General features: G+C 37.8%; 1 protein-coding gene across 5 annotated transcripts in view; it reads right to left on the bottom strand.

Annotated features, from left to right (window-relative positions):
- The window catches only part of Epm2a (EPM2A glucan phosphatase, laforin), a 103327-nt gene that overhangs the window by 33459 nt on the left and 42704 nt on the right, over positions 1 to 27164 (bottom strand). For all 5 annotated transcript variants that reach the window (XM_037200395.1, XM_037200391.1, XM_037200394.1 and 2 more), the window contains one exon: positions 22085 to 22259. In XM_037200395.1, the coding sequence (XP_037056290.1) occupies positions 22085 to 22146 (62 nt within the window). In that variant the 5' untranslated portion in view covers positions 22147 to 22259. The remainder of the gene's footprint in view (positions 1 to 22084; positions 22260 to 27164) is intronic.

The following is a 27164-nucleotide window of genomic DNA, read 5'->3' as shown; positions in this document are numbered from 1 at the left end:
ACTGTCTAGAATTTGCTGCTCAACTCTTAAGTAGAGAGAAACATTACATGAAGTTTTGATGACCAGGATTTCCCACACTGTATTAAACAATGGTTCATCACAGGACAAAGCTTTATGCTCTCTATCCATACTAATCTATTGTTCTCAGGAAGTTCAGATCTTCATGATAGGATGGAGAATGGAGAGGCAAGTTAGAGTAAGGAATCTGACCGCATCTTGTGTAGAGAGCAACTCTCATGAAATTTATCTTACCAGGAAAGAGAAAGTGGGGGGGGGTGCACTCGTGTGAATAGAAACACAGGAAGCTACTGTAGAATGAAAAACTTCACTGACTGAAACCAGCAGGTGCAAGCATGTCTCTTGGACTCCACTGCCAGTAAGCTTTTCTTAGGCAAATGTAAATGAGAAGAAATATAATTTAGTGTTTAGAAAATATGTCTAATTTACTACCAAAGCTATACAATTTGTCTTGAAGTAAGGAATTCTACATCAGCTTTTTAAAATGATGGTGATTAAGTAGCCTACAATGTACTTCCACTGTTCCTTGTCCTTTCATTATTTGTGGCACCCTGATGAAAAGTAATTATGCTTTGGCGAGTTTTCCTCTTAGATGTAATTTGGACCACTTATCTAAAATTCTCAGAAGGGAGCTGCCTTGACGACTCAAAGAGAACACCTGCTTCAATCAATGCAAAGGAAGCCTCTCCCGAGAGCCTGCTTCTCTGTTAGCATTGTGCAACCTGAAATATGGAGTGACGTATTTATGAACTGCCTTCCTAGCAAGGATTTTCAGTTCAAAGAAATCAGGAATTGCATGGTATACTGATCTATATTTGCATAAGAGAAAAAGAAAGAATGGTCAGGAATATGAGATGCTAAAAGAGCAAACAGATAAACTGACACCCAACCCTAGTGACCAACACAGCCTCAATAACAATGCCCCTCAACTACTTGGGAACTCTTAACAAAACCTCATATATTAAGATTCTGATATATTAAATTACTCAAGGGAGATCAGCAGGAATTGCATATTTCGTTGTCTGCAATGAAGATTTTCTGTCTGTGAAAATTCTATCCTTCTGCTTTTCAATGGCATGAAAAAAAAACAGGTAAATGGATGGGATGTGTGGCTCACAAAGGAAAGGTGGTCCCAATGCTCTATTGAAGACCTAAATTATCCCATTTCTAAGTACGACTTGTAAAGCATCAAACGAACTTTGAAAAGGTGATTTGTCCTTTTATAACCTATAAAGAGGCAGCACTATTACATGGCTTCTCCACTAGGTTCCAATGGATACCAAAGAGCGCTTTCACAAACAGAACCACTTGGCCTCTCTGAGTTCTTGACATGCACATAAGTAACTATAGTACACAGAATCACAGTACGTAAGTAACCACAGTCCCAAGGATCTAAAGCCCAATTTCAGCAAATCTGCAGCAAATCCATAGTGGATGGAAAAGTTTGTTGTCCTCTGTCTGTATTCTACCACCTCTTTTTGTTTGCCATTAATGGGAACCTAGAATTCTGGTGGAAACCACTGAAGGAAAGAACTGCAACGAATTATTTTGGATTATTTATCCTTATATCCACAATGTACTGATTTTAAGAACATTTGCAAAGCTAAGTACAGTGCTATAATAATCCTTTATTGAAAGGTAACATAAACTAAACATGCCCATGACCATACTGCTCAATAACTTTTTCTTAACAAACTGGGTATATCTGTATAGCAACACCCAGATGCAAAAACAGAACTATTTCGAGCCCCAGGAAGGCTCCACTCACACCTATTTCTAATATTAAAGGGATCATGACTACCCTGACTTTCAACAACACAGACTGGCTTGCTTTCTTGTCAAGGAACTTCCATTACATCAATTCATCTGCCAACACAGAGGCACGGAGAACTGGGGTTAACTATACAATACACACAACTCTTAAAGAGACTCCATGTAGTGGGCATCCAAGGAAGTACTTTGGCCTCTAAAAGCCTCCCTAAGAACCAGTAGAAATCATCTGGGATGATAACCTCTTTTGCACATTTGGGTAACTTCTGACTGTTTCAAAGTATCAAAGGATGCTCTCCTTCAGAGCCTCTCTAGTAGACATTTGTATTATTCACCCTAAAACCTCTAGCAGATCTATCAAGAAGAGAAGATTAAGCACCAGGAAGGGAAGCCATAGATGCATTATAATCATGCTTTCAGTTAATTTTCTCTGCTCAGGTCACAGCACTCAAGTGTCATTGCTCAGTGTTCATCAGATTCTCCAGACAGAAAGAATGCACACATACACAAAAGATCAGCAGTGTATCATCAGCTCCAATGTTGAGTAGATCTTGAATTTCCTTGATTCTGGGCTGTACTAACCACAGAGCTCACTATTATTTGTGAATTTGGTGGCGTATTCTTTATCAATTTTACATTTACTGATGCACAGACTATAATCCAAACTATTTGAAAGCACAGACAAGTGGTAAATGATTTTAGGATCAGGTTACCAGGGTCCAAACAATAATTTAACAATCAATACTGCTGAAAAATTTCAAGAATTTAGGTAATATAAATATGGGTTGGGGTTCTGGAGGCGAGGCTCAGCGGTCTTACAGAGGACTGGAGTTTAGTTCCAGAACCTATATAGGGTGGTATTCAACTACCTGAAACTTCAGCTCCAGGGAATCTGACATCCTCTCCTGATGTCTGCAGCCACCTGCACACATGCACATGTGTCCACACATGTACACACACATACACGTGTGTGTGCACACACACACACACACACACACACCACAAAAGGATGACAATAATAAAATATTTTTTTAAAATGTTTTGATCTGCCACACTGAGAATTCAAGAGAAACCCCCAGTTGCCTACAACACTAAGGCTGTTTTATGACATTTTACGCTTATGACATCTGACCTCCACCCACACTCACTTGTTACAGGGAGGCAAGAGGAATCTACTCACTAACATCACTTCTAAGTCAGGAAAGCAGGAAAGTGGGCTTGGACAGAGAATTTGGTAAGTGGCTATTGAGTCACTAGCTAATGTAAATTAACAACTAATTCATGCTCGAGTCTAAAATTCTAACAAATTTTCTTTTTCTTAGAATCTTGATATTTCCGATGATATCCCCAAGCTTCCAGGGTTCCTGTGTATGAAACTGCCCTTTTGGAGAAGGAAACAATTTTCCCAGTTATACACAGTTATTTTCTTGCTATCGACCGTCAGCCCCTTGAAGGTAATTTTATTGTGCATCATTATGAAATGTTTCCTAGTTCCCCAAGCTTGTTCTGTTTTCTCCAATGTGGCCTGGGTAGAAAAACATGCAAGCATGCATGTTGGCAGAGGTGTGTGCAAAAAAGCAAATGCCCCACACTTCTCACATTGGCCAACAATGGAGCAAAACTTCAATTCTGAAAGCAGTAGGAAGCATGCATTCAAACAGCAATGTTTACAATAAAACGGCAGCAGACTTGACTTTCCCAGCGACTGACCACCATGACAGTCTATCACATCTATTACTGTACAATCAGGGCACTATCCAAGGAGTGAGGGGAGTGTAAACTCACTATTCAGCACATCAAGTGTCCTCATGTAGATTCTATGAACAGTGAGGAAAATGCAAAAGAACTGTTAGTGACTGGGGGGGAGGGGCATGAATTCTTCTCACAGGTATTGAATTCAGCTGCAAAAATTCAAAGGCAAATAAGATACAGCCGCTAACTTCAAAAAGCCTCTTCAACAATGAGATGAGTCCTCTAAAATAGAATTTGAGAGGCAGAGACAACAATCTGTTTAAATTTACAAAACAAAATGACTTCATAACAACATCATAATTGAATAGCCAAAGGGCTCAAATTTATGGGAAAGTTTAGTTCTTTCATGAGGACGTTACTTCTTCTGAATGATTCAAAGGAGAATCTCTTGAAGATATGGCAGAACAAAACCAAATCAAAAAACCATCTTTTGCCGGGCAGTGGTGGCGCACGCCTTTAATCCCAGCACTTGGGAGGCAGAGGCAGGCAGATCTCTGTGAGTTCGAGGCCAGCCTGGACTACCAAGTGAGTCCCAGGAAAGGTGCAAAGCTACACAGAGAAACCCTGTCTTGAAAAACCAAAAAAAAAAAAAAAAAAAAAAAAAATCTTTTGGTTGGCATTTTTATTAAAATTGTCCTTGCAAGACCAAAGTTATGCTGAGTATTAAAAAAGGGGGGTGGACCCTTGTATTTATAAACTGAAAAAAATTATTTACAGTTAGCTTATGGAATCAAAATTATATCATAAAGAAAGAAACAAATCTGGTTCTTAGAGCTGAAAATGGCTATTTGAAAATCTTTCTATGTTTATTCAAAAATACAGTCTGGGCATTGAGCTAGGGCCCATCTTTACTGCTAGATTTGAAATGAAAATGTTCAGAGCAAACCAGAAGTCCAGGAACATTTCCACAGAGATAGAATTCGAGCTCAAGGTTTGGTTTTCAAAAGGCTATGGATGATGATCAAGACGAGGCACAGAAACGTCAACAAACTCTCCTGACAAAAATATCAGAGCTCATCAAGAATTTTGCCGGAAAAAAAAAGTATATTCAGTAAATAAGTCTTTATCCCTGCCTATCCATTCTCATTTCTGAAAATTAGTGTTTACTTTTAATTACATTTTATAAGACAACAAGACACACAGATGAATCTCGTTAAAATCAGACAGTCGTGGGATTGAATCCCCTCACTGGTTAAATAAGGATGGTTAATGGATTAACCTTACAAATTATGAGCTTCCATCCTTGTCATTAAATTGAAGGCACTAAATGTTGATAGAATTAAGGGAATTCATGCAATGAATTGTCTGGCTCACTACCTAGCAGTTAGTAAACATTCAACAAAATTATATTTCCTTTCTTACTAATAATGTGGGTGTCTTCTACCACTTTCAAGTATCCTATATTTTGCTTTTATGAGCTAAGAAAAATATATAAGCAATAGAAGACTACTTAAATCACCATCTTGAGGACTAGGTATGTGGTTCAGTGGTAGAGCTTTGTCCATTGTACATAAGACCTTGTGTTCAATATCCCAAATTGAAAAAAAAAAATCATCTTATATTTCTATTTAAAATAATGCTGGGGTGGGGAGTTAGCTCAGCTGTTAAAGGCTAAGTGTCCAGAGCTCAATTTCTACTACCTGTAACACACTTGGTCTCATCTATTTAATAGATCTTAACATCTTAAAGTAAGACCACTTCCAGGAAAAAGTCTGCACTATAGTGAAGACCCAGATTTTCAAAGCTTCCTTCACAAACCAAATATACACCAAAAATATATAACGAGGGCTGCAACTACAACCTTATGCTACCAACTTCAAGAGATGGTCAAAATATAAAAACTATTTGTGTAAAGCCACTATGGAAATCAATGTGGCAGTTCGTAAGAAACCTGGAAATATATCTGCCTCAAGATCCAGCTATACCACTCCTAGGCATATGCCCAAAAGACTGTGCATCCTACTATGGAGACACTTGCTTATCAGTGTTCACTGCTGACCTATTCAGAATAGCCAGGAACTGGAAAAAGCCTAGATGTCCTTTATATGTTAATCCCTAAACTAATGGATATAGAATTTAAATTCAAGGATAATGAAAATGTGGTACATCTACACAATGGAATATTATTCATCTCTTAAAAATGAAATTATAAATATTACAGGTAAATGAATGGAGCTGGAAAAATTCTTACTGAATGAGGTAATCCAGACCCAAAAAGACAACCATATGTTGTCTTATATGTGAATGTCAGTATTTAAGCCTTCAATAAGTGTGGCGCAATCTATATAAACAACAGAGGTTAGGTATCAAGTAAGGTATTAGTAAAGAGTTATTAGGGAATCTACCAAGGAAGGGGAAATAGAATATATAATTATGGAGAGACAGAGTAGTAACTGGAGTGGAGGATTAAATGGGTGGGGGAGGGTGGATGAGGAGAAAAAGAGTAGATATCAAGAGGTATAGCTAACACTAAGGGCCATGTGTGGGGTCATATAGAAATGTACTACTGTAAGTTTCTAAAAATATAGACATATATGAAATAAATATAAATGGAATCACCAAAACATATGGAGACGAGCTGGGCGGTGGTGGCGCACGCCTTTAATCCCAGCACTCGGGAGACAGGGCCAGGCCGATCTCTGTGAGTTCGAAGCCAGCCTGGTCTACGGAGCGAGATCCAGGAGAGGCACCAAAACTACACCGAGAAACCTTGTCTCGAAAAACCAAGGAAATAAAAAATTAAAAAAAAAAAAAAAGAGTAGACCTTATATCCAGAAGTAGAGGGAAAGAAATGGAACATCATTTCTGTCCAGGATGTCACTTTGACAGGCTCAAAACTGGCTGCAGTAAACCCTGTAACATGGGACAGACTGGCATCCAAACTAACTGGTTGGGCAAAGTTAGGACATGCATGACTCAGGGGAAAAAAAACAAGCATGACTATAGACCAAGATGGAAACAGCCTGGAAAAGTTAACCGAATGTTTGAGATTCAAACACAAATATATTACAATAAGTTGTCTCCAGGTGGTAGTGATACACGCCTTTAGTCCCAGCACTCGGGAGGCACAGGCAAGCTGGTCTTTTTAAGTTCAAGGCCAGACTGATCTACAGAGGGAGTACCAGGAAAGCCACAGAACAATCATGTATTTGGGGGGGAAAAAAAAAAAGAAGAAGAAGTCATTACACAGAGACAAGAGAGATGTCACCCTATCAGCCTCAAGTTTCTCCACATGATAAGCAAGGATGAAGTAAAAACCAACAAGGTGTGCTGAGGAAAGAGCTTATCATGCCAGCATGAGGATCTGAATTTGACCCCCAGAGGCTACATTTAAAAAGTCAGGGATGCGGCTGCTGCTACACAAATTTGTACTGTTATGAGAAGGTGGAGCCGGGCAAACCTCAGGGATTCGTTAGTCTAGCCTACGAAATTATAGCCAGTAAGAGACTCCTGAAAAACAAGGTTCACTGAACCTGAAAAACAGAACCTGGGATTATGCTATGGCTTTAATGCACATGTGCACACCTCTGTATGCACACCTCTGTACCTCCACATACATGAACTCTCACTTAAGTGTAAACACACACAAAACAGCTGAAGATGTTTGAAGACAACACTCTGTATCTAACCAAACGATATAAACAAAAAGCATATTATATATAAAAGCATATTAAAAATGTGGAAAAGGTTAAAAATTCATCATCATGAATTCTTTGAAAACTCTGCTTAGTAAATCTACCTAACCCTGGAAGAAATATAAGATTGGGCACACTCGTGTGTGCATGCATGTGTATGTACATGTGCATGTTGCTGTGTATGTTGCTATGTGTCATGGAGGGCCTGAAATGCATGGAGGCCTCAGGGGTCTTCTTAATAGCTCTACACCTTCTCTTTTGAGATAAGGTCTCTCACTGAACCTGGGAGCCATTGATCCAGTTAGGCTGGCTAGCCAGGGAGCTTCAGAGATCTGCCACCCCCCACCTATCCTGCGCCGTCATTACAAACATTACCGGGTGCTGGAGATGCACTCAGGTCCCCATGCCTGCGCAGCAAGTATGTTACCTACCCAAGCCACATCCGTAGCCCAACCAATAATGGTTTAAAAATAAAGGGGAGCTGAGATAAATAATATCATTATCATATGAAAGACTCACTAATAGCAAGCAATTAATTTAAATAAGTAATCAAGTTTAAACAATTGATTAAAATGTCAAAACAATGTATCATCAAAATAAAATTCTATGCAGTTTAAAAATAAAATAGATGATTAGAAGGAACAGAGAAAACACCACCTAATAAGAACAAAGAAGTGAGATCAAAGCCAAAGGGAGGAGTTGTTTGTGCAATAGTATCAACAATCTTTGAAGCAAGAGCATGCTGACATTGAAAAGATAACCTTTAGTAGAATAAGAAAGAATATATAGACCCATTCTATATGCCTTCCAATCTTTCAGAAAGATGATAATTTATAAAACAGAGGAAAATTTAGAAAGTCTTACAATAAAAAAAATTAAAAGTTAAATCGTGTAAACTGGATATTATACAACACTGAGTATCAATAGGCTGTATATGTCCTCCCAAACATTATTAATGAACATAAAAATCACTAGAGAATAAAATGAAGCCTTTAAATATAAAATGCATACTAAAAAGAACGTAATTTGGAAATGTCCCCAAAAATGGCTTGGAAGATGTTATCTTTTTATCACTTGTTTACTATTAAATTACTGATTATAAAAATAAATTAAGCTGAGCTGGAGAGATGGCTCAGCAGTTTAGAGCATGCACTGTTCTTGCAGAGGACACAAGTTCAGACACCAGCTCACTACTGCCTTTGAAAGGCAGCCCAATGGGACATCAATGCCTCTGACCTCCAAGGGCACCTGTACTTGTTTACACAAAAATAAATACACAAGGGCATAATCAAAAACAAATCTTTTAAAAAATAAATTAAGACTTAGGATGTTTGCTTGTGAAAGTTATCACTATATTGCTCAAAATCCTCCTGCCTCACTGAAATGGGCTCAGAACAACTTAAAACTTAAGAACATGCAAGGGTAAATTCAACACAAAAATCATAAAAGAGTTTACTTTACATGAAATTTAAAACTCTTGACTATTCCACAGCAGTAAGCTTTCTGTCTAGGAAGCTAAGTTTCTATTTGTTGAAAGCATATGTGGATTTTGATCTTGATACATATTTTACAGAGACAAGAAAGGATTTTCATATTTAATTCTGGGGGATAAAATAACTTTTGTGCTTGTTTTTTTAATACCTGTTATGATATTTAATTGTGTCAATATAACAAAGCCTTTAAAATATAAAATGCAATCTGAAAAGGAAGTAATTTGAAAATCTGTAAACTAAATGGATAGGAAAGTGTTACAATTTTATCACTTTTAATCTGGGCACCAACTTCAAAAACTTTATTGTTAGCATTCTTTAATAATGGTACACTGTAGCTAATTAACTTACCCAAATCCTACTTGTAAAGTAAAGCAGAAATTCAAACCAGGCAATGTAACTCGGAGTTGGGATTTTTAATAACCACATTAGAAATGAATTAGAAAATGAAATGAAAACACTCCACTCTGACCATAGACACACCTATGTTCAGGATTCCTATAAACTAAACAGGTACCAGCTATGGCATTAACGCTACTGACTGGAGGCCATGAACTTCCTGTTCATGTGCACCAGGATGGACTCAGAACATCAGCTGGGCCAGCTGCTAGAAAGTGAATGTGTCAGGACTCCCCAAAGCTACCCCTATTTTTTATAGAATGGGTGTTTGAGTCCTCAAAATTCATGACTTGAAGTCATGAACTCCATGGTGGTAATGCTAAGAAGTCGAGCCTGTAGGATATGAGTAGGTCAAAAAAGCCGAACCTGTATGGGATTAGTGCCTTTATGAATGGGAAACAAAATGGCAAAGCTCCCCTGATGTTTTCATGGCCGGAAGTTTCTGTGTATGAACCAGAAACTGGGTTCCTACCAGACACTGAATCCATTTGTTCCTTGATCTCAAGACTTCTCAGCCTCCAGAATGGAGAAACAAATCTCTGTTCTTCATAACCTACACATTTAATGGGACTTCATGAGATCATCCTGAATGAGCCAAAATCCAGTATCTGTAATTTTCTAGATCACACAAGGGCCTTTTTACTCACAGCTGAGTTCACTGAGTAGGATGGAAAGATATAAAGCAAGTTAGCAAAAAAAGAAAAAGGCATGCAGAGAGGACTGGAGGAAACAGGTACAAACATGCAAGGGTCCCCTCTACAATGAAATCCCAAGGACATGCTCAACTCCCCCAGCAAAAGCTGGGGCATCGAATGAGAAGTGTTGTCTACCAAAGAGCCTCACTGGAGGCTCTCTGCCTACAGTTTCTACTGAATCCTGAGAGGTGGTCACCCTCTGCCTAGTACATAATGAATTTCCCCAGATGGGAATCAGGTATCAAACATAAACACATTCTGGCTGGGAACACAGCACAGTGATTATAAAGCAATTGCCATATAAACATGAGGACCTAAGTTCAGATACCAAGAATCTACATAAATGCCAACGGGGAATAGAACAGCAATGACACCAACCTCAGGCCTCCACACGCATGTGCACATTTGTGCATGCACAATCACTCACACAAGATGAAAATATATAAGCATCAACACTTTGTTTTGAGCCATTTTAGGCATAGTGAGCTATGTTTGAATAGAGAAGTTTTAGGTTTTGCTTTGTTATGTAGTGCAAATGGAAAGAAGCCTCTCCAACCACATTTCAGGGTCCAGAAAAGGGCCATGCTCACATTCAGGCTTCTCTAAAAGCAGTTAGTCTCTGGACTGCTGAAGTTTTATCCCAACAGTGAGTCAGAAGCACCCAACCGCCTGCTTCCTCGTTTGCCTTTATGACTGGAGACTGATGAACTCTGGGAAAGTTTACAATGATATGTCCAATATTCTTGTAATAAATTTATTACTCTCCACTCCAAACTGCCAACAGTAGCCCCTGAAAATCATTTTGTTTTAATTACATTGATTTACTTATTTATGTGGGTATGTGTATGCATATGTGTGGGTACAGGCATGCCAATAAATGCCTGTGGTAGTCAGAGGACTACTTGATGACATTCTCTCCTTCTACCAAGTGGGTCCTGGGGATAGAACTCACGTCTTCAGTCTTGGCAGCAAGCACCGTTATCCACTGAGCCATCTAAGCCACTAAAATTAGTACTGACAATAACTGGTTCTTTCTGGAACCCCACTTCTTGTTGCCATCAGTGTAGGGACAGATTCTAGTAGCCCAGAAGATTCAAAGGGGAGAAGTCATTGCACCTGCTAGATGGCTATTCTCCAGCTCCGTGGCAATTTGATTGTCATCTCCCCAGCTTGTTCCCTCTGCTATGCCACACAAGGCCTACTAGTTGAGTTCAAAAGCTCTGAATACATCCCAGGATGGCAAAAGACAGTGAGACATTAGACTTCACCAATTTCACAGCTCAATCTAGATAGAGGTGCCAGAGTGGGGTGCCCAACACATCAACAGCATTGACTAGTGATGAAGCTGAATTCAGACATGAACTGTGCATTGAAACAGTACAAAGTTTTTATGGGGAAGTTGAAATAAATGAATCACTGAATACCTCTCACACCAAGTCAGCTAAGTGCAGGCAGTGGGACTAGGAAAGCAAATGTGAATGAGACAAAGTCTCTATCCTCACTACCAAGACGGGTGTTACAGGGCTGGCCACATCAGACAGGGGGCCTGGCCAATATGATGATATGATGTTAAATCCTGACAAACAGGTGACAACGCTGTGGTCACATTTGTAATGCTATTAACAATGTCCCAAGCCAGTAACTCTCTTATGTCCTTACTACTAGAATTCATGTAATGTATTTGAAGTCTCCAAAAAAATCTCTAATTCATAAGATTTTCAAAGATCCCTAGATGGCACTGCAACAGGGACTTTTCTCAATCTTGTGAATAAAAGTGGGCACAATTGGATATTGTAGTATTTAAGGTAAACTATCCTAATGGCTCTTATACTTGAGAGCTTACTGTTTAGAAAAGCTGGATTTATTTTTTCCAAATCCACTAGTAAAGAAGTGATTCATTTTAAAGATTTTCACTAAGTCCAGAATTGTCTAGATAGTTGGAAAAATACAACAAACCAACCAACATGATGGTCATTTTCCTTTGGGGAAGGCTGTTCCTTCTGATCCTTTTTCCAGGATTTATTTTCACCTTCAAAGACTTATTAATCTTCTCTTCTTAGGCTTGCTTGTTTCCACTGATCTTCTCTGTCTCCCCATTCCAAGTCTAACCTCTCCTAATGATTCTATCCCTAATAATGGATCGGCCTTCAGTATCCATGGCATTTCTGAAGCACCTGTTCAGTCAGTTGGGGTCTGAGGCTGTCACAGGACAGATCTGCATTAGAACTTAAAGAAGACCGAACAGTCTTTTGTTTAAAATCTTCAAGTTCATTTTCAGGGCCAACTCCATGCTTTAATCAGAACACTGTTACTTTGATCTTAAAATAGTAGAAGATTTACAGCCTTCAATCCCAGGGTCTACAGTACTCAGATATAGCAGGTGCTCATGTAATACATCTCTTTGGATAGACCTTCAACCTTGTTAACAATGATAAAACTAATACCCATTCCCTGGAATTATTTGTGTATGTACACTAACTACTTGTACAGTGTCTATATTTCCTATTTAACCGCCACCCCCCAAAAATCCATTTGCATTAGCAAAAAGCCAGACTAAGACAAATATCTTAAATATGTTAAAGAAATTATTTTGATGAATAAGACAAATACTTCAAACCAAACTTGGGAAGTAAATTCTGTCTGCATCTGCCCAAGCATACAGCCACATTTTACCTTCTCTTTACTTTGCATTTTAATTATAGATATGTTCCATTAAATGACTGACCTGTTCTGCACTCTAGAGCATTTTTTAAATTTATGGCCTTCTTACTTTTAATGAGGATATGTGGTTTGGATTCACCATTTCTAACACAATGGCTTTGCTCCTAAGCTTATTTCTCCTCATTGCCATGACTCTCTGCACCATTTCCAGTCAGAGGGTCAGTTGATTTCACTCATTTCTTAAAACAAAAGCCCTGACAGATGCCCTTCTTATTCTTTTCATTTAAGATATAAACAAAAAGTCTTATTTTGTTCTTATTCCATAATAGTGTAGCTCACTGAATTTCAGATGAATGTTGTGTTCTTTTCATTAAAATTCAATTCATAATTAAGCAATAAAAAAATCTACTCTAAGATGACACACTTCTTATTGGGCTATTTTGCAAGTTAAATACATAGAAAATTCTCTTTTGCCTTTGTTGTTCAAGTAATTGAAAATGGCAACGGCATTCTAATTTCAAATACTAAATTAGTTTTATGTGTAATTGAATTAATGTCAGTTGAATTTTTAACATTTATTTCATCTATACAAATTTATGGGGTACAGTGTGATAATTTCATGTTACACATTTGCAGCATAATGAGGAAAGTTAGTTAATATCTCCAACTTTTTATATTTTTAAAATCTGTTAACACATAAAAATGCCCCTTTATGGAGCACAGTGTGATATTTCAATATATATATATATACAATATGCACTAATAAAGTCCGAGTACTTAACATCTCTATCTCCTACTTTGTGTGTGGAGCCTTTGCGTGTCTCGTCATTCATTAGAATGGACTGAACCATTGGAACTTACTCCTTCTAGCAGTGTTTAGTCTGGACTGCCTAGCCTCGCACACACTCCCCAACCTCCCACAATCTCTTTTATACAGCCCAGGTGCTCCTTTTTGAACATCTTACTAAAAGGGGAAATACACTGAATGTATCTTTCTGCACCTGACCTATTTCACGTAATATTATCTCCTATGATGTGGCGCCATCTGTTTTGTTGCAAATGATAGGATACTGTTGTTTTTTTTTTTTTTGTTGTTTTTTTTTTTTTTTTTTTTTTTTTTTTTTGTGGCTAAATACTACTCGACTGTGAGAAAATATGCTTCTAGTAAGATGTAAACGTTCCACCTGAGGGTCAGTACACCCTAAGTGGTCCTCTGCACAGAAACACAATGGCAGTTGTTGATCTTGCCAACAGACTTGAGATAATGTTTTAGATTCCTGAACTGGTTATCTTTCTCATTGATGGGACAAATGTGACATGAGGAGGGGCTTGCTTTGGCTCACAGTTTGAGGGTAAGAGTACAATCACTCATGGTGGCAAAGGTAGAGTAGCAGGACCATGAAGCACCTGCTCACATTTTACCCACAGTCAGGAAACAGTGATTGTGTATGCTCTGGTTGATTTCTACTTTTACAGTCTGGAACCCCAGCCCATGTGATGGTCTTACCCACATTTAGGATAGGTCATTCTAACACAGTTAAACCAAAGTTGAAACTACACACACTTCTGGAAGGCTTCTTTCTTGGTTATTCTAGAACCTATCAGGTTGGCAGTTAAAATTAAACATCACAGGCTCCATTTTCTACTATGTTTAGAAATACTTCTCTTGACTTGGTTCCCCATACAAATTCCTAAACACTTTGTTAAGACAGTGAAGCTGGGTAAGCTTAAAAACTACCAACACAAGAGACCTTAACTAACTCAAACACTTCCACTGGAGATGTGGCAGACTCAAATAAACTAACATTGGTAATTTCTTAGAAGCTGTTACTATATCATATATATGTAATATACATTATAAAACCTATAATATATTATATATACAATAAAAACTATTAACCCTTCTAAGACTTGCATTATATTGATGCATGGTATCAAAAATAATTATCCAAGCAATCTTTTCACATACAGCAAGGTAGATTTTGTACGACAAAAAAGATGGAGTGAAATGGAAGAATTTACATAAACTACTGTATAAACCATATACTTTGATGTCATATGAAGCAAAGTCTGATTCTCAGCAACATATTAAACTTTACTTTTTAACAATAAAAGTCTAAAACATAATTTTGACAGCATTACAATTTACCTAGAAGCCTTTTCCTATTCTTCAATATTATAATTACTAAAAATACTTTGTTAGGATGAGAAAACAAGAATGTGAGAAATTAAACTTTTATGAAGTTCCTTACTTCATACAATTTTAATTAACATGATATCTCCATTTTTTTAAAAAAATTGCTCCTGGCTATTAAATATTAAATACATTTTTGAAAGCAAAGTTACATTGCAAATGTAGTAAGATTTAAACAGGACTCCAAGTCCTTGACGCCATTTGGGCCACTTAAAAAAAAAAAAAGCTGAAAAAAATTCACAAAGACATAAAAAGTAACTTAGCTGCATTAATATTAACATAGAAATGTATATTTCATGTGCCTTGACCATGAGATCATTAGCTTTTGAGACAGAACAGGTACCTCTCACACCTAACTTCTGGGGAAAAGTACTCAAAAACTATCCAAACACCGAACGGATGAAAGGAAAATGGTCCCAAGTCACCTAACTGCACAACACGATCAGAAAGTACACAGTATTTCAAAGATGTGTTCAGATAGGAAGTTCAATCTCACACTGCCCGACTAATAAAGAATCAAGAAGACAGTGTAAGAATGAGGGTGTGTCTTAGCTTCCTTTATGCTGCTGTGACGACAACCCGAACAAAAGCAACTCAGGGGAAGGAAGGATTTATTTGGCTTATACTTTCAAGTCAAAGTTCATCACTGAGGAATTCAAGCAGGAGCTTGAAGCAGAAACCATGGAGGACATTGTTCACTGGCTAGCTCGACTTCAGCCCAGGGCCACCAGCCCAAGGCAGAGGAATGTCCACAGTAAAATGGGCCTGCCTACCTCAATCACCTATCAAGATAATCCCGCACAGGCCTTCTAGGTAGACCCTTAACTGCGATTCCCTCCTCAGACGACTCTAGGGTCTAGAGTCGAGGCTATGTCAAGCTGACAATGCTGACTAGAACATGCTAGAAAAGAGAAGTCAGGAAAAGAACAGAGGAGGACAAGAGAGAGGAAAGATGGCAAAGCTGTGGAAGTAAAGAAAACAAAGATGAGTAAGGCAGAGAGACTGTAGGGGGGAAGACAGAAAATGGTGAAAAATAGAAAGGAAAGGGGGACATAAAATAGGCACAGATGTGACAGGCAACAGTGCCACTGCCTTCCCATGTAAAGTTTTACAAATACAGATCCTCATCTGGCAATCCACTAGCTGTTCAAACTTCCCACTACTCACTGCTGAAAGGTGAACTAACTAGGAAATCATGGCTCCCAGTCCAGAGGGTGCTTCTCTTTATTTTTTTCAAGTCATATAGCAGTAAAACACCCAAAAAGATCCCTCAGTTACTATTCACTTAGGTGAGGGGAGATTCTACCCCTTAGCTCTATTCTGAGAGTATCTGCTTGCCTGATTATTTATAGAGCAAAAAGCACCTTTGCTGGCATCTAAATATGACAATACTGTTAACCTGGAGCATTTATAATTCCTAACACAATATACGTGTGATATATAATCAAAATTATATTTTAAAAATTCACGTTCTCTGTTTTTTAAAATGGGGAATAGCAATAGACAAACTCACAAAAGAGCATTTTGAAAGCAGATGTTCTGATGTCCAATAAGTATTGTTGAGGCAGAAAAATATACTTATTATGCAACTGAGACTCCATATAAATAGATACTGTGTGTGTGTGTGTGTGTGTGTGTGTGTGTGTGTGTGTAAGTGCATCTGTGTATTTATAAGCCCAATATTTTTGGTAATATTCATACTTTTAATGATATTCATACCTATTGATCGATTAAGCTAATATTTTTATCACGATTGATTCACTTATCAAGAACAAGAAGTCTAAGAACCATAAAGAAAAAAAACAGGCAGCTCACAAGGAGCATAACTAATGGTCTCATAATGGCTATATTTTGGATCATAAATTTTAAGGTATCTTCAAAGGGGGCTAAATGAATTTCAGGAGGCCAATAAACGTTGCACAGAGCCACTCCTGAAAAGTAGGTACTTTGAGGATTTTGAAAATGAAAAGGCTTAGCTGGCATGCTACTGTTAACAAATAGAGGTCAGTGACCTTCAGGGTTATCCTTAATCTCCAAGGTGTCTGGGTGACACATTCTCAAACATACTTGAAAAAGCAGTTACCTTCTGGAGAATCCAATCGCATGGCTACAATTCCTAGGCTTACATTAATGCTTGCTTGTGCTTTTACAGAGCTACCAGTCAAAAAAAAAAAAAAATGGGCCTTGGCGGTTCGCCAGTGGATGCCCAATTACTTACTGAACACTTATTTATTAAACTTATTTATTTAGTGAAGTTTTAAGATTTAACAACTGGTATTTATTATAACTCATTCTGATTGCTTCCCAGTCTACTCTGGACACAGATAAGACTGTTGCTCATCCAGGAGCTTCAGGGTGAGGAAGGGCACTTGTAGGGCTTTTGTGACAGAACTGTCATCATGATCAGCTAAGGGAAAGCAGTCGCTTGCTGAAAGAGTCAGTCCAGCACCAAGTATGCTGGCTTCAAGAGAAAAGGCTGATGGTGAAGAAAAGGCCCTTCAGCAAACACTGAACTATCATTTGCTCCTTCACACCCTGTAACTGTATCTTTGTGCTGTCTGAGATGTTTTAACCCTCTGTTTAATTTTACATTTGAATAAAACTAATTTCCAATGGTAAAAAAATAAATAAATAAAAATTAAAAAAATAAAAATAAATATAAAAAAAAGAACAAGAAGTCTATATGACATTTAATGAGAAAAACTTTAAGATCTTGGGAAAACAAGGATGGGGAAGTATTTTAAAACGTCAAAACACAAAAAAATAAATATCTATCTTTTCAAAATTAATTAACAATGAACTAAAAAGTCACAACAAAGCTTCTGTGATACATAAATAGGTAAGGGCAAGCCATTCTCACATGAAGTAAGAAATGTATGCATGTTTGCTGTCTTTTATTGATCGTCTCCATTAATGTGATAATCCTTCCTTTCTGTTCACCCAGGGAAGACTGTAATCAAGGAACAAGTTATTTTAAACCAATTTAAATGATTGCTTACAATAACTGACAAAGTGATTTAAACACACCAAGCCTCTAAAGACAAGATCAAAACATTCTTTGACTACTTCTTTACTAACATAAGCAGATCGCCTGGCTTTCTAAAGTGAACCTGCCATAAAAGCAGGACACATTTAACTCTATCCAAGCCACCACACTGTGATGGCATGTTACTTAGATTTCTGTATGATCTCTCGAGTTACACAAAGACTATCTCAGCTTGTCAAAAATACTCACTCTGCCTTCTGTATTCATTTAATCTGGGAGAATAACTTTTCTGTGGTTGTCATAGACACTGTGATATTGGAATTGAACCTTGTGAAACTTAAAATTCATGATTCATTTCATTTACATTCCATGAGTAACTTGGTCTAAATACCTCATTTTCACCTAAAATTCTTTTTGCTCCCCTCTCTTCCTGCTAAAACTGCGCTTCATATTTCACTGAGAAAGTAGAAAGCAATCAAAACGTGAACTTCTACATGCTCTCACTACTACAGCAACCTACCACTTCCAAGCCCAAACTCTCTGCTTCCTCCTCCCATAATCGTGGAGGAACCCTCTGTTCTCCTGGAGTCTATTCTCTGTCACTGAAGAAAAAAATTCGCATCTGTTTCTTGCCCCCTTTCTCTGGTTAATCACTTGTCTCCCATCCCAGGGGATCATTTTCATTAGCATGAAGTTATTCTACAATAGCTATCATTTTAGGCCATTTTCTCTTACTCAATATACCCTCATCTCATTTTTGTGATGAAGTTCACAGGTGACAGTAACACTGCCTCACTTTACCCACATATGCCTTGTGAACCTCATTTCCTTTCTTCTTTATTACAAAAGAACCCTCCACTCGCTATCATGCTTATAACCATGACCTTAGGTCTGATGCTCACACACTCTCATTCAATCTTCTCTCATTCGCCACTGATGGAGACATTTGAAGACAATGAAAAATCATAATTTAAATGCCAATGCTGTGGATAATGTATAAGACAGCACAGAATCCAGCTGCTTCTTTTATAACCGCACTGGCGCCACGAAAGCTGTATCAGCAAAAACTGACATCTTCACACACTTGAGTAGATGGGTGACTCTAATTTCGGGCCTTTCATCATTAATAGGTTTCCTTTCACATGATACTGTTCATAAATCATCCCAGCATAAGTACGTTTGTAGTGCAAAACATTGTATTTAAATGTTTTACATAAAATTTATGTTCAAATCTGGAAGAAAAGGACACCTGTCAATAACTGGCCATAAGAAACATGAGAGCACTATATGTAAATAGGAAAAAGAAATCTTCAAAGGAATCCCACACATCTAGTTAAAACTCAGTAGAAAGCCTTCCCTGGTCAGAAGAAACATGCAGTTTCCCCTTCCTTCAACTATGAACAACTATAATCTCATTTTAAGATTTAAAGAATCTCAAATCATTTGACCAGATATAAATACCAGTTGAAACTGGTTGAGCTCCTTTGTCCAGTAATATTTTACTTTTGAACTACAGAATTAGGGAAATGCAATCTGTTGGAAATACATAAAGAATTCTGTGGCCTGTTTCTATCTATTCCAAAAGGAAAATTATTACGAAAGTTTGATTTAAACATGAGTAATATAAAAATTATTATATACTGTAGGAAGCATTTGCATACTCACTAAAGACAATTCTGTGCTGGCTATGAGATGTGTATTTGTAAACATGGCTTCTATAGACTTGAACAGAATATGTGCCTAGGGCCGCACAAGTGAAGAAAAGCATCATTTGGAGATGGAGCATTTGGTTCCTGGATCTGAAACCAGAAAAGCTAACATGACAGTCATTTTAGGTGAACAAAACATGTTGACAAAATGTCACCTAGGCCTTCTCTCTAATGTAATTAATCTTAGTCCATTTCTAGCACTGCCTTTACAGACATATAGATCCACATCTTGCTTTGCAAATTGGAAAGATAATGCTTACAGAGCCATTACAAGGATTGTCCCAAGGTTATGCAAGAGAAAAAAAACTGAGAATAGAATCCAAGTTGAGCCTTACTACCTCCATAGTAATTAATTACAGAGTAATTAATCTCATGATTTAAAAACATGCCAAATAAAACAATATTTTAAAATATACAAAGCCACTGTGCTGTGATGTTTAAAATAACTGTCTTAAAAATAACTATGCATTTTTTCTTTTATAAAGCAAATGCCTGTAAAGTATAAGCAGGCTTTTACAATACATTTTCTAAATTGTAACATGTCAAGAGCCCAAAGTGTTATGTTCATTAAGTCTAATTTATGTCTCTTGAAGTGTGTACAATTGGCAATAAACCTTTTCAAGAAACAGAAATTATAGCCCTTTACAACTAATGTTTCATTAAATTAGTTGTCTGTGTCTTTAATGCAAATCTGTTCTTTTGCAAGAAGAAAGTTCTATTGAAGAGGGAGGCGCCGTTTTCCACGTATAGCTTGAACTTGGAAATATAATGTTGATAAATAACAATCTCTCTGACTCTTGAATGTTGAGGGGGGCTAGGATACTCTTTTCTAAGGAAAATGCCTGCCAAGCTGCCTTGTTTACCAATGATACTGAAACAGTCCAATGTTATACTTGTTATCCAGGCTAAGGAGCAAATATCCCTCTTTTGCCCTCCAAAGTAACTTGGCAATACAAAACAATTTGGTCATCTGAATTCTGCTATCATTCCTCTGTTCAACCACACCGGACACGCTCCTTAACTTGCTCCCAGATACCTATTAGGAAAAAAAAAAGCCCAACCCTCCATATTCCAGCTTACGTTCCTCCTCATTAAGATTTCTTTGAACTAAAATTTCTACCCCTTACTACACTGCATGTAAAACTTCATTGCAACAATAATCTCTCTGCATTATAGATTTGTATATGACTCTCTTCTTCTTTTAACATATTATGAGTCCATTGAGAGCAGAGGCCTCTGATAGCCTAGCATTCAACATGGGCTATATTGTAGCTCTTACTGAATGAACATACTATCCGTACATCCTATAACATATTATTTAATAGTTATGTATTTTTATTCTTGGAAGACTAATCATGTAATAGATCCTGACCACTCATTTCAATACACTTTACCCCTAATCATAAAGGAATTCCAGGCATAATTCTCTTACCATATTCAAACTAAATAGTCTGTGTTTGTATCCTCTTATAAAAGCTTTAGCCGGGCGGTGGTGGCGCACGCCTTTAATCCCAGCATTCGGGAGGCAGAGGCAGGTGGATCTCTGTGAGTTCGAGGCCAGCCTGGTCTCCAAAGCGAGTTCCAGGAAAGGCACAAAGCTACACAGAGAAACCCTGTCTCAAAAAACCAAAAAAAAAAAAAAAAAAAAAGTTTTAATGTCTATATTATTACATATGCTCAAGCATATTCCCTATCATGAGTAGATACTTCAAAACCTAAGGTAAACTTACACATTATACTCAGATGAACGTGACAAACCTATCAATTGGGTGTTTTCAAATGAATAAGGACCTATATACATAGCTTTTCATTTAAAACTAAATACACATTTTATCTTGTCTAGTTTAAAATGAAGATTGGTTTACATTTTAGGCAATTAAAATATAAAAGACTTATTTACTATATTACATTTAATTTCTATATATCTTAAAATGTAAAAGTAATGACAATGAATCACTGGAAGCAGATTTGGAAAAAACAAAGGCACAAAACATAATATGCTCTTATAAAGTAGGAAATGACAAGACATGGCCAAGAACTGACAGGTCATAGAATTACAATTTTTATGAAGGTGAGAAACATGAATGTTACAAAGTCGTGTGATAGAGATTAGAGTAGGGGACAGGACCAAAGAGGGTTAAAATTCACACTTGTAATAGAGGAAAATAAACAATGAACAAATAAAGGATGTGGATGGTATTTCCAACTAGATCTCTTGTACCTCATTCCTCAAGAGTTCCTGGGGAAATAAGTGTGGGGCTGGTCCACTACAGGAAACCAATCTTCAAATATTATATATTATTTCCTGTTGAACACCTAGTGCTTGTGCCAATCGGCAAGAAGCATCAGTTTGTTCTTAACATTTTTTTTTAAGTTATACATTATGTGCATGGGTGTTTAGCTTTTATGTGTGCGTGCGTACTACATGTGTGCCCAGTGCCTGAGCAGGCTACAAACATTTGTCTCCCTCCTGTATAAAGTAATATAAAGGACACAAAGTGACCTGGGATATAGTAGAGCAATTTTTATAGTCAACCCATTGAATCAGCAGATTGGTTAACTACTATTCTGTCTAAATATGCAGATAGCTGCATCCACATGAAATAAAGAATTCTATAAAAATCTTTCACAGAGAGAACCAAAACGGCTCTTGTACTGACACGCTGTTATTTATCTGCTCAAAGCACTGCAGTTTTGAACTCAGTAAACATTTCCATTGTCCTAACACTACCTCTCGTCCTACTTTGAAGCTTATAAACATGGCACTATTTTTACCTTGAATAATGCATGGCTTGGTGGCCTGCAATATTAAAATAGAAGTCTGTTGTGTGCTTCATTTCATTGGTGTGCCCAGTGGCCTCAATCCAGTGTCCTACTGGGAGACAATAAACACCATCCACTAAGTTGTTTTCATTATATGTACAGCAACGGTCATGGTGAGGTCCATTGCCTAGAATAAGAAATAAAAAAAGCAATTAAGTCAATGTTTTGCTTAGACAACCTTGAAATGACTGGGATAAAATTAATAGTAAGACGAAAATAAACACAAAGTCACTTAATTACAAAACAAAACAGACCAGAGTCAAAGAAAAGTGGACATTTGTAAAGTTACTTATGAAAATCTTAGTGCCTATGTTCCCGTGAAAGACCCCCCAGGGGAGATCTTCCTTCAGGAGAGACCCCAAACCCAAGGAACACGCCGAAACCACAGATCAGCTGCAAACAGCAAGAGGGTTTATTCAGATTCACAGGTACCTCTCGGAGGACTTGCGCGCCTTCCTAGGGCAAGGGGGACTTTTTATAGGATCCCAGGGGCAGAGGCGCGGTTACAGAAGCGAGAAGCATAGTTACAGGGTTCCTATTGGTTGTTTTAAAGAAGGCCAGGGTGAACTTGGGGACGTATTTTTAATTCTCAGAAATTTGATGTGTGTGACTGACTTGGCCTTGCCTAGGGTACAGTGGGCGTTTTTCCAGCCCAGCTGCTTATTCCTCAAGGCCGGAGGCCGACTACAGTTATCTCTCTCAAGGCCGGGTGGCCGGCCATAAATATCCTGTTTTGACTCAATGGTTTTTCTCCCAAGGCCGGTGGCCAACCACAGTTATCTCTCTCAAGGCCGGGTGGCCGGCCACAGCTGTGAACCCCTGTTTTTCTGGTTCTTGCCTTTCAGAATGGCGTTTCTTAGGCTAAGTTATTGGGACGGGGACGGGGACGGGGCGGGGGGGGGGCATTTCATTAGCCCAACGCCCCATGTCCTCATAATGGAGTGGGGGTCTTTCACCCTGTAAGTACATGGGTTTTAATAAAAAGCTGCTTGTTAGCTCTTTGAGAACTCCATGGACCCTCTCAGTACCCTACAACAAGCTATGACTCATTTTACAACCCAGTAACTATTTGAAACAGTTTAAGCAGTCATTAATATGCCTGGATTCCTTGTTATCTTTATGGTATGCAAATGTACTATTCAGGTCAGAAATACAGTATCTTAGTGCCAATGCAAACAGTAAATACATAAATATGAATACATGAATAAATAGTAAAATAAATTATCACAGCCAATTTAATTTGCAGGTAAAACCTGGATTAGTGTTACTTATAGATGAGGAAACTAAGTCTCCCAGAGGTTAATTAGCTTACCTAAGCCCGCTGAACTTCTAAGCTCAGTGTGATTACTAAGCTGACTCCCACTGGGCCTCTCTTTCAGGCACCTGGTCTCCTCCTACTATGCCCTGCCTCCTTCACATGCACAAAAACACACACTCCTCCTTCCCAGTGCAATAGAGCAAAGGAGAAACAGAAGAGCATGTCTAAGAACATCATCTGCCTACTTGGCTGTTTTTTCCAGTATCGGCCACACTAGATATTGCTAACTGAATGTCTGTGTGCTCCCCAGAGTCCTGAAGCTCCTCCGTTCGTTCCTCCTTCTTATAAGAATACAGCAGATGTCATCTATGAACCAAAAAGCAAGCCTTCACTAGATGCTGAATATTGCTTGGTCCTGCTTTTCCCCACTCTCATAACTCTGAGAAATATATGTCCGGTGTATTAAATTTCTCTGGCTATGGAATTTATTAAAGCAGGGAAAATAAGACATTAGTACCTTTATTTCTATGTACATTAAAATTCATACTATATTATAATTAGAACTTACATGCTCATCTCATTTCAAATTATCTCCTTTTTTATCTCACCTATTACATATTATAAATTAAACAAAATGTCTGCGATTTGCAGGAATAAATCGTACTTGTTATGCATACAAAAATTTTGACGCAATTCCTACTTTTCAACTGAAAGTTGCTTGGCATAAAATCTAAAAATACTCCCTTAACTAGTAGCTGATTCTCTAGAATATAACTGCCTCCTTTCAGCTAATAGACATGGAATTACTCGCTTAATAAATCATTCCTGATCTTCCTAAACAAGACTCCTCTCTCTTCTCTTGGTGGCCACTGAGTACCTTGATATTTAAATAGATGATATCCAAACAGAACAACAGCAACTCAACTTCGATGAGAATATCCAAAACAGAAGTATATACACCAGTACTATTTTAACAGCAAATGCTTCAATAAACATTTGAGACAGGTAGTGTGCAAAGTCATAGTAAGGATTTAGGTATTTAACTTAAGGAAATTTAAAATTTTCTATTCTTATGTAGCCATGTCACAAGACCACACTTTTATTTGGAAATAACTGTCTAATTAGTGAAAAAATTAATTCCGGAAAGATGAAGTTGAGATTCCAGGAGCTTGGCCAATAGTTCAGTTAGTAAAGTACCTGCTTTGCCAAGCATGAGGACCTGAGTTTGATCCCGAGAGCTCATATAAAGAGTTGGCACAGCAGCACATGCTGTAATAATTATCAAAGCAGGGGAGACAGAGACAGGTGGGTCCTTGGGATCCACTGCACATCCTGCATTGGCCTATTTGGTGAACTCCAGGCAAATGAGAGATACATTCTCAAAAATGAGGTGTATTGTACCTGAAGAATGACATCTCAAGTTGTTTTCTGACTTCTACACACATACACATACATGTACATTTGCTCCAACAAATATCTGAACACATACTCAGATGTACACACACACACACACACAAACACACACACACACAGAGGCATGCACATGAAGTAGTGAGTCCATTTAGAAAATAACTGCATTAGGCCAGGAATGTGATGAGAGAATATTGTTGGTAGAAACATAAAAGATTGGGTAGATTCAGAAGGAAAAAGCTAGTAGACTTGTGAATAATCAGACATGGACAGAGAAGAAGACAGGGGATCAGGAAAGACCTCTAAACTTTCAACAAACAATGTAGTGTTTATAGAGTAGTACCATTTGCTAAGAGGAAAAATCTGGAGGAGATCAGTGTGAGAATAATGGATTACAAGTGCTACTCAGATAGCCAAAGGATAATATCAAATAGAGCTGGAGTTATGGATTTGAAACCCTGACTAAGGACCTGGACTAAAAATAGCTAGCAATCATCTGTGTATAAATGGCATTGAGGTATATATATGAGTCACTGAGACAAACAATACATTGTTTCATTCAATACCTGGAAAAGGAAAAGAAACTTAAAGATACTCAGGAAGAAAAAATGGAGGGTAGGAATTGTAGAAGATGAAAAACTGTAAATGGACATGTCTCTCCTGCGAACCAGGTCCCAAATAACCACTCAGAGGCTTAATATTACTTAAACATGTGCAGTTGATAGCTCAGGCATGTTACTCACTAACTCTTACACTTAAATTAACCCATATTTTTACTTATGCTTTACCACGTGGCTTATAGCTTGTTACCTCATTTTCTACATATCCTGCTTCCTCAAGCAGGTGGCTCATCTCTTGACTCTGCCCTTCTTCCCAACAACGTTAGTTTGGTCACCCCGCCTATACGTCCTGGCCAACTACTGGCCAATCAGGGTCTTATTAACCCAATTTGAGTGACAAATCTTTACAGTGTATAAGAGGATTATTCCACGGCAGAAGACCAGCCTGAGTTAAAATGAAATGTACACCAAAGTAGACAAGGCATGTGTGGTACTAACAGTGATTATTCCTGGGAAGGGTAACTCAGTGGAGGAAAGTATCCATTCCTAAACTATCCAAACTAATTGATTTGTTACAAAGAGCAGGAGTTAATAAATGAACAGCTCATTCTCAGAAGAATCCAATATTTTATTAGCTTAATAAAAGAATATATATTGTCAGGCAGTGGCGCTCGCCTTTAATCCCAGCACTCGGGAGGCAGAGGCAGGCGGCTCTCTGTGAGTTCAAGGCCACCCTGGGCTACCAAGTGAGTTCCAGGAACGTTGCAGAGCTACACAGAGAAACCTTGTCTCAAAAAAAAAAAAAAATGTATCTTTTCATATCATCACTATAATAGACTTAAATAATACCTTCTAAGTACACATAATTATTGAAGAGCTAAAATATAAATTATAATGTTCAATAAAAATTAGATATTATCTTCCAAAGAATTTTTCACTGCTAGAATTTGTTTCTGAATACTCATTTTTATACACAGATGTTTTAGACAATTTTTATGGGAGTCTTTTATACCTAGTAGTCTATGTTATACAAATTACGTTGCAGTGATTAAAGTTTTTTTTACAATAAAATCATTACCTTTTGAATTTAGCCAAGGAAATACCAAAAACTAGTAATAAATTTTATTTGGTGGAATTTCTACATCCAGGACTATGGAGCAGATTTATTTGTTCTTTTTCCAGAACTGGACATTTAATGCACACCAACATAAGGGAACTTAGAGGAGCAAGGAGCAGAATAAGCCACCTGGAGACTCTGGGGCATAGGGACAGCGCACTCCTGGCTTCTGTGAGGCGTTCTTTGTTTGCTTTTCATACCCCAGACTCGGATATGAAAAGCCAGTGACCTGCTACCCCAAAAGGGAGAGACAAGAGAAAACACAACAGAACTGCAGACTCTAGCAAGGAAAGGAGAGGGGTGGCTAAGAAAAACAGACCTCTATCTTGTATGTGTGCACACAAGTGAAAGAGAGAGAGAGAGAGAGAGTGTGTGTATGTGTGCACACAAGTATGACAGAGAGAGAGAGAGAGAGAGAGGTCTGTAAATCTATGTATTGTGTTTATATGTGTGTTGTATGTTTGTGTGTGCATGTTGTATGTTTATGTATTTGTATATGTGTACATGTGTGCATGTTTGTTTCCATGTGTGGAAATGTGTATGCATGTGTATGTGCACTGTATGCTTGTGTATATGTGTATTGTATGTTTGTATATATGTTCATGCGTGTGCTGTATAACCATGTATGTGTTATATGTTTATGTACACATGTGTGTATGTATGTGTTGTATGTGAGTGTTCTTATGT

This window comes from Peromyscus leucopus, chromosome 8a (genome assembly GCF_004664715.2).
Source record: "Peromyscus leucopus breed LL Stock chromosome 8a, UCI_PerLeu_2.1, whole genome shotgun sequence".
Taxonomy (NCBI): Eukaryota; Metazoa; Chordata; class Mammalia; order Rodentia; family Cricetidae; genus Peromyscus; species Peromyscus leucopus.
This window is presented reverse-complemented; position numbering and strand designations above follow the sequence as displayed.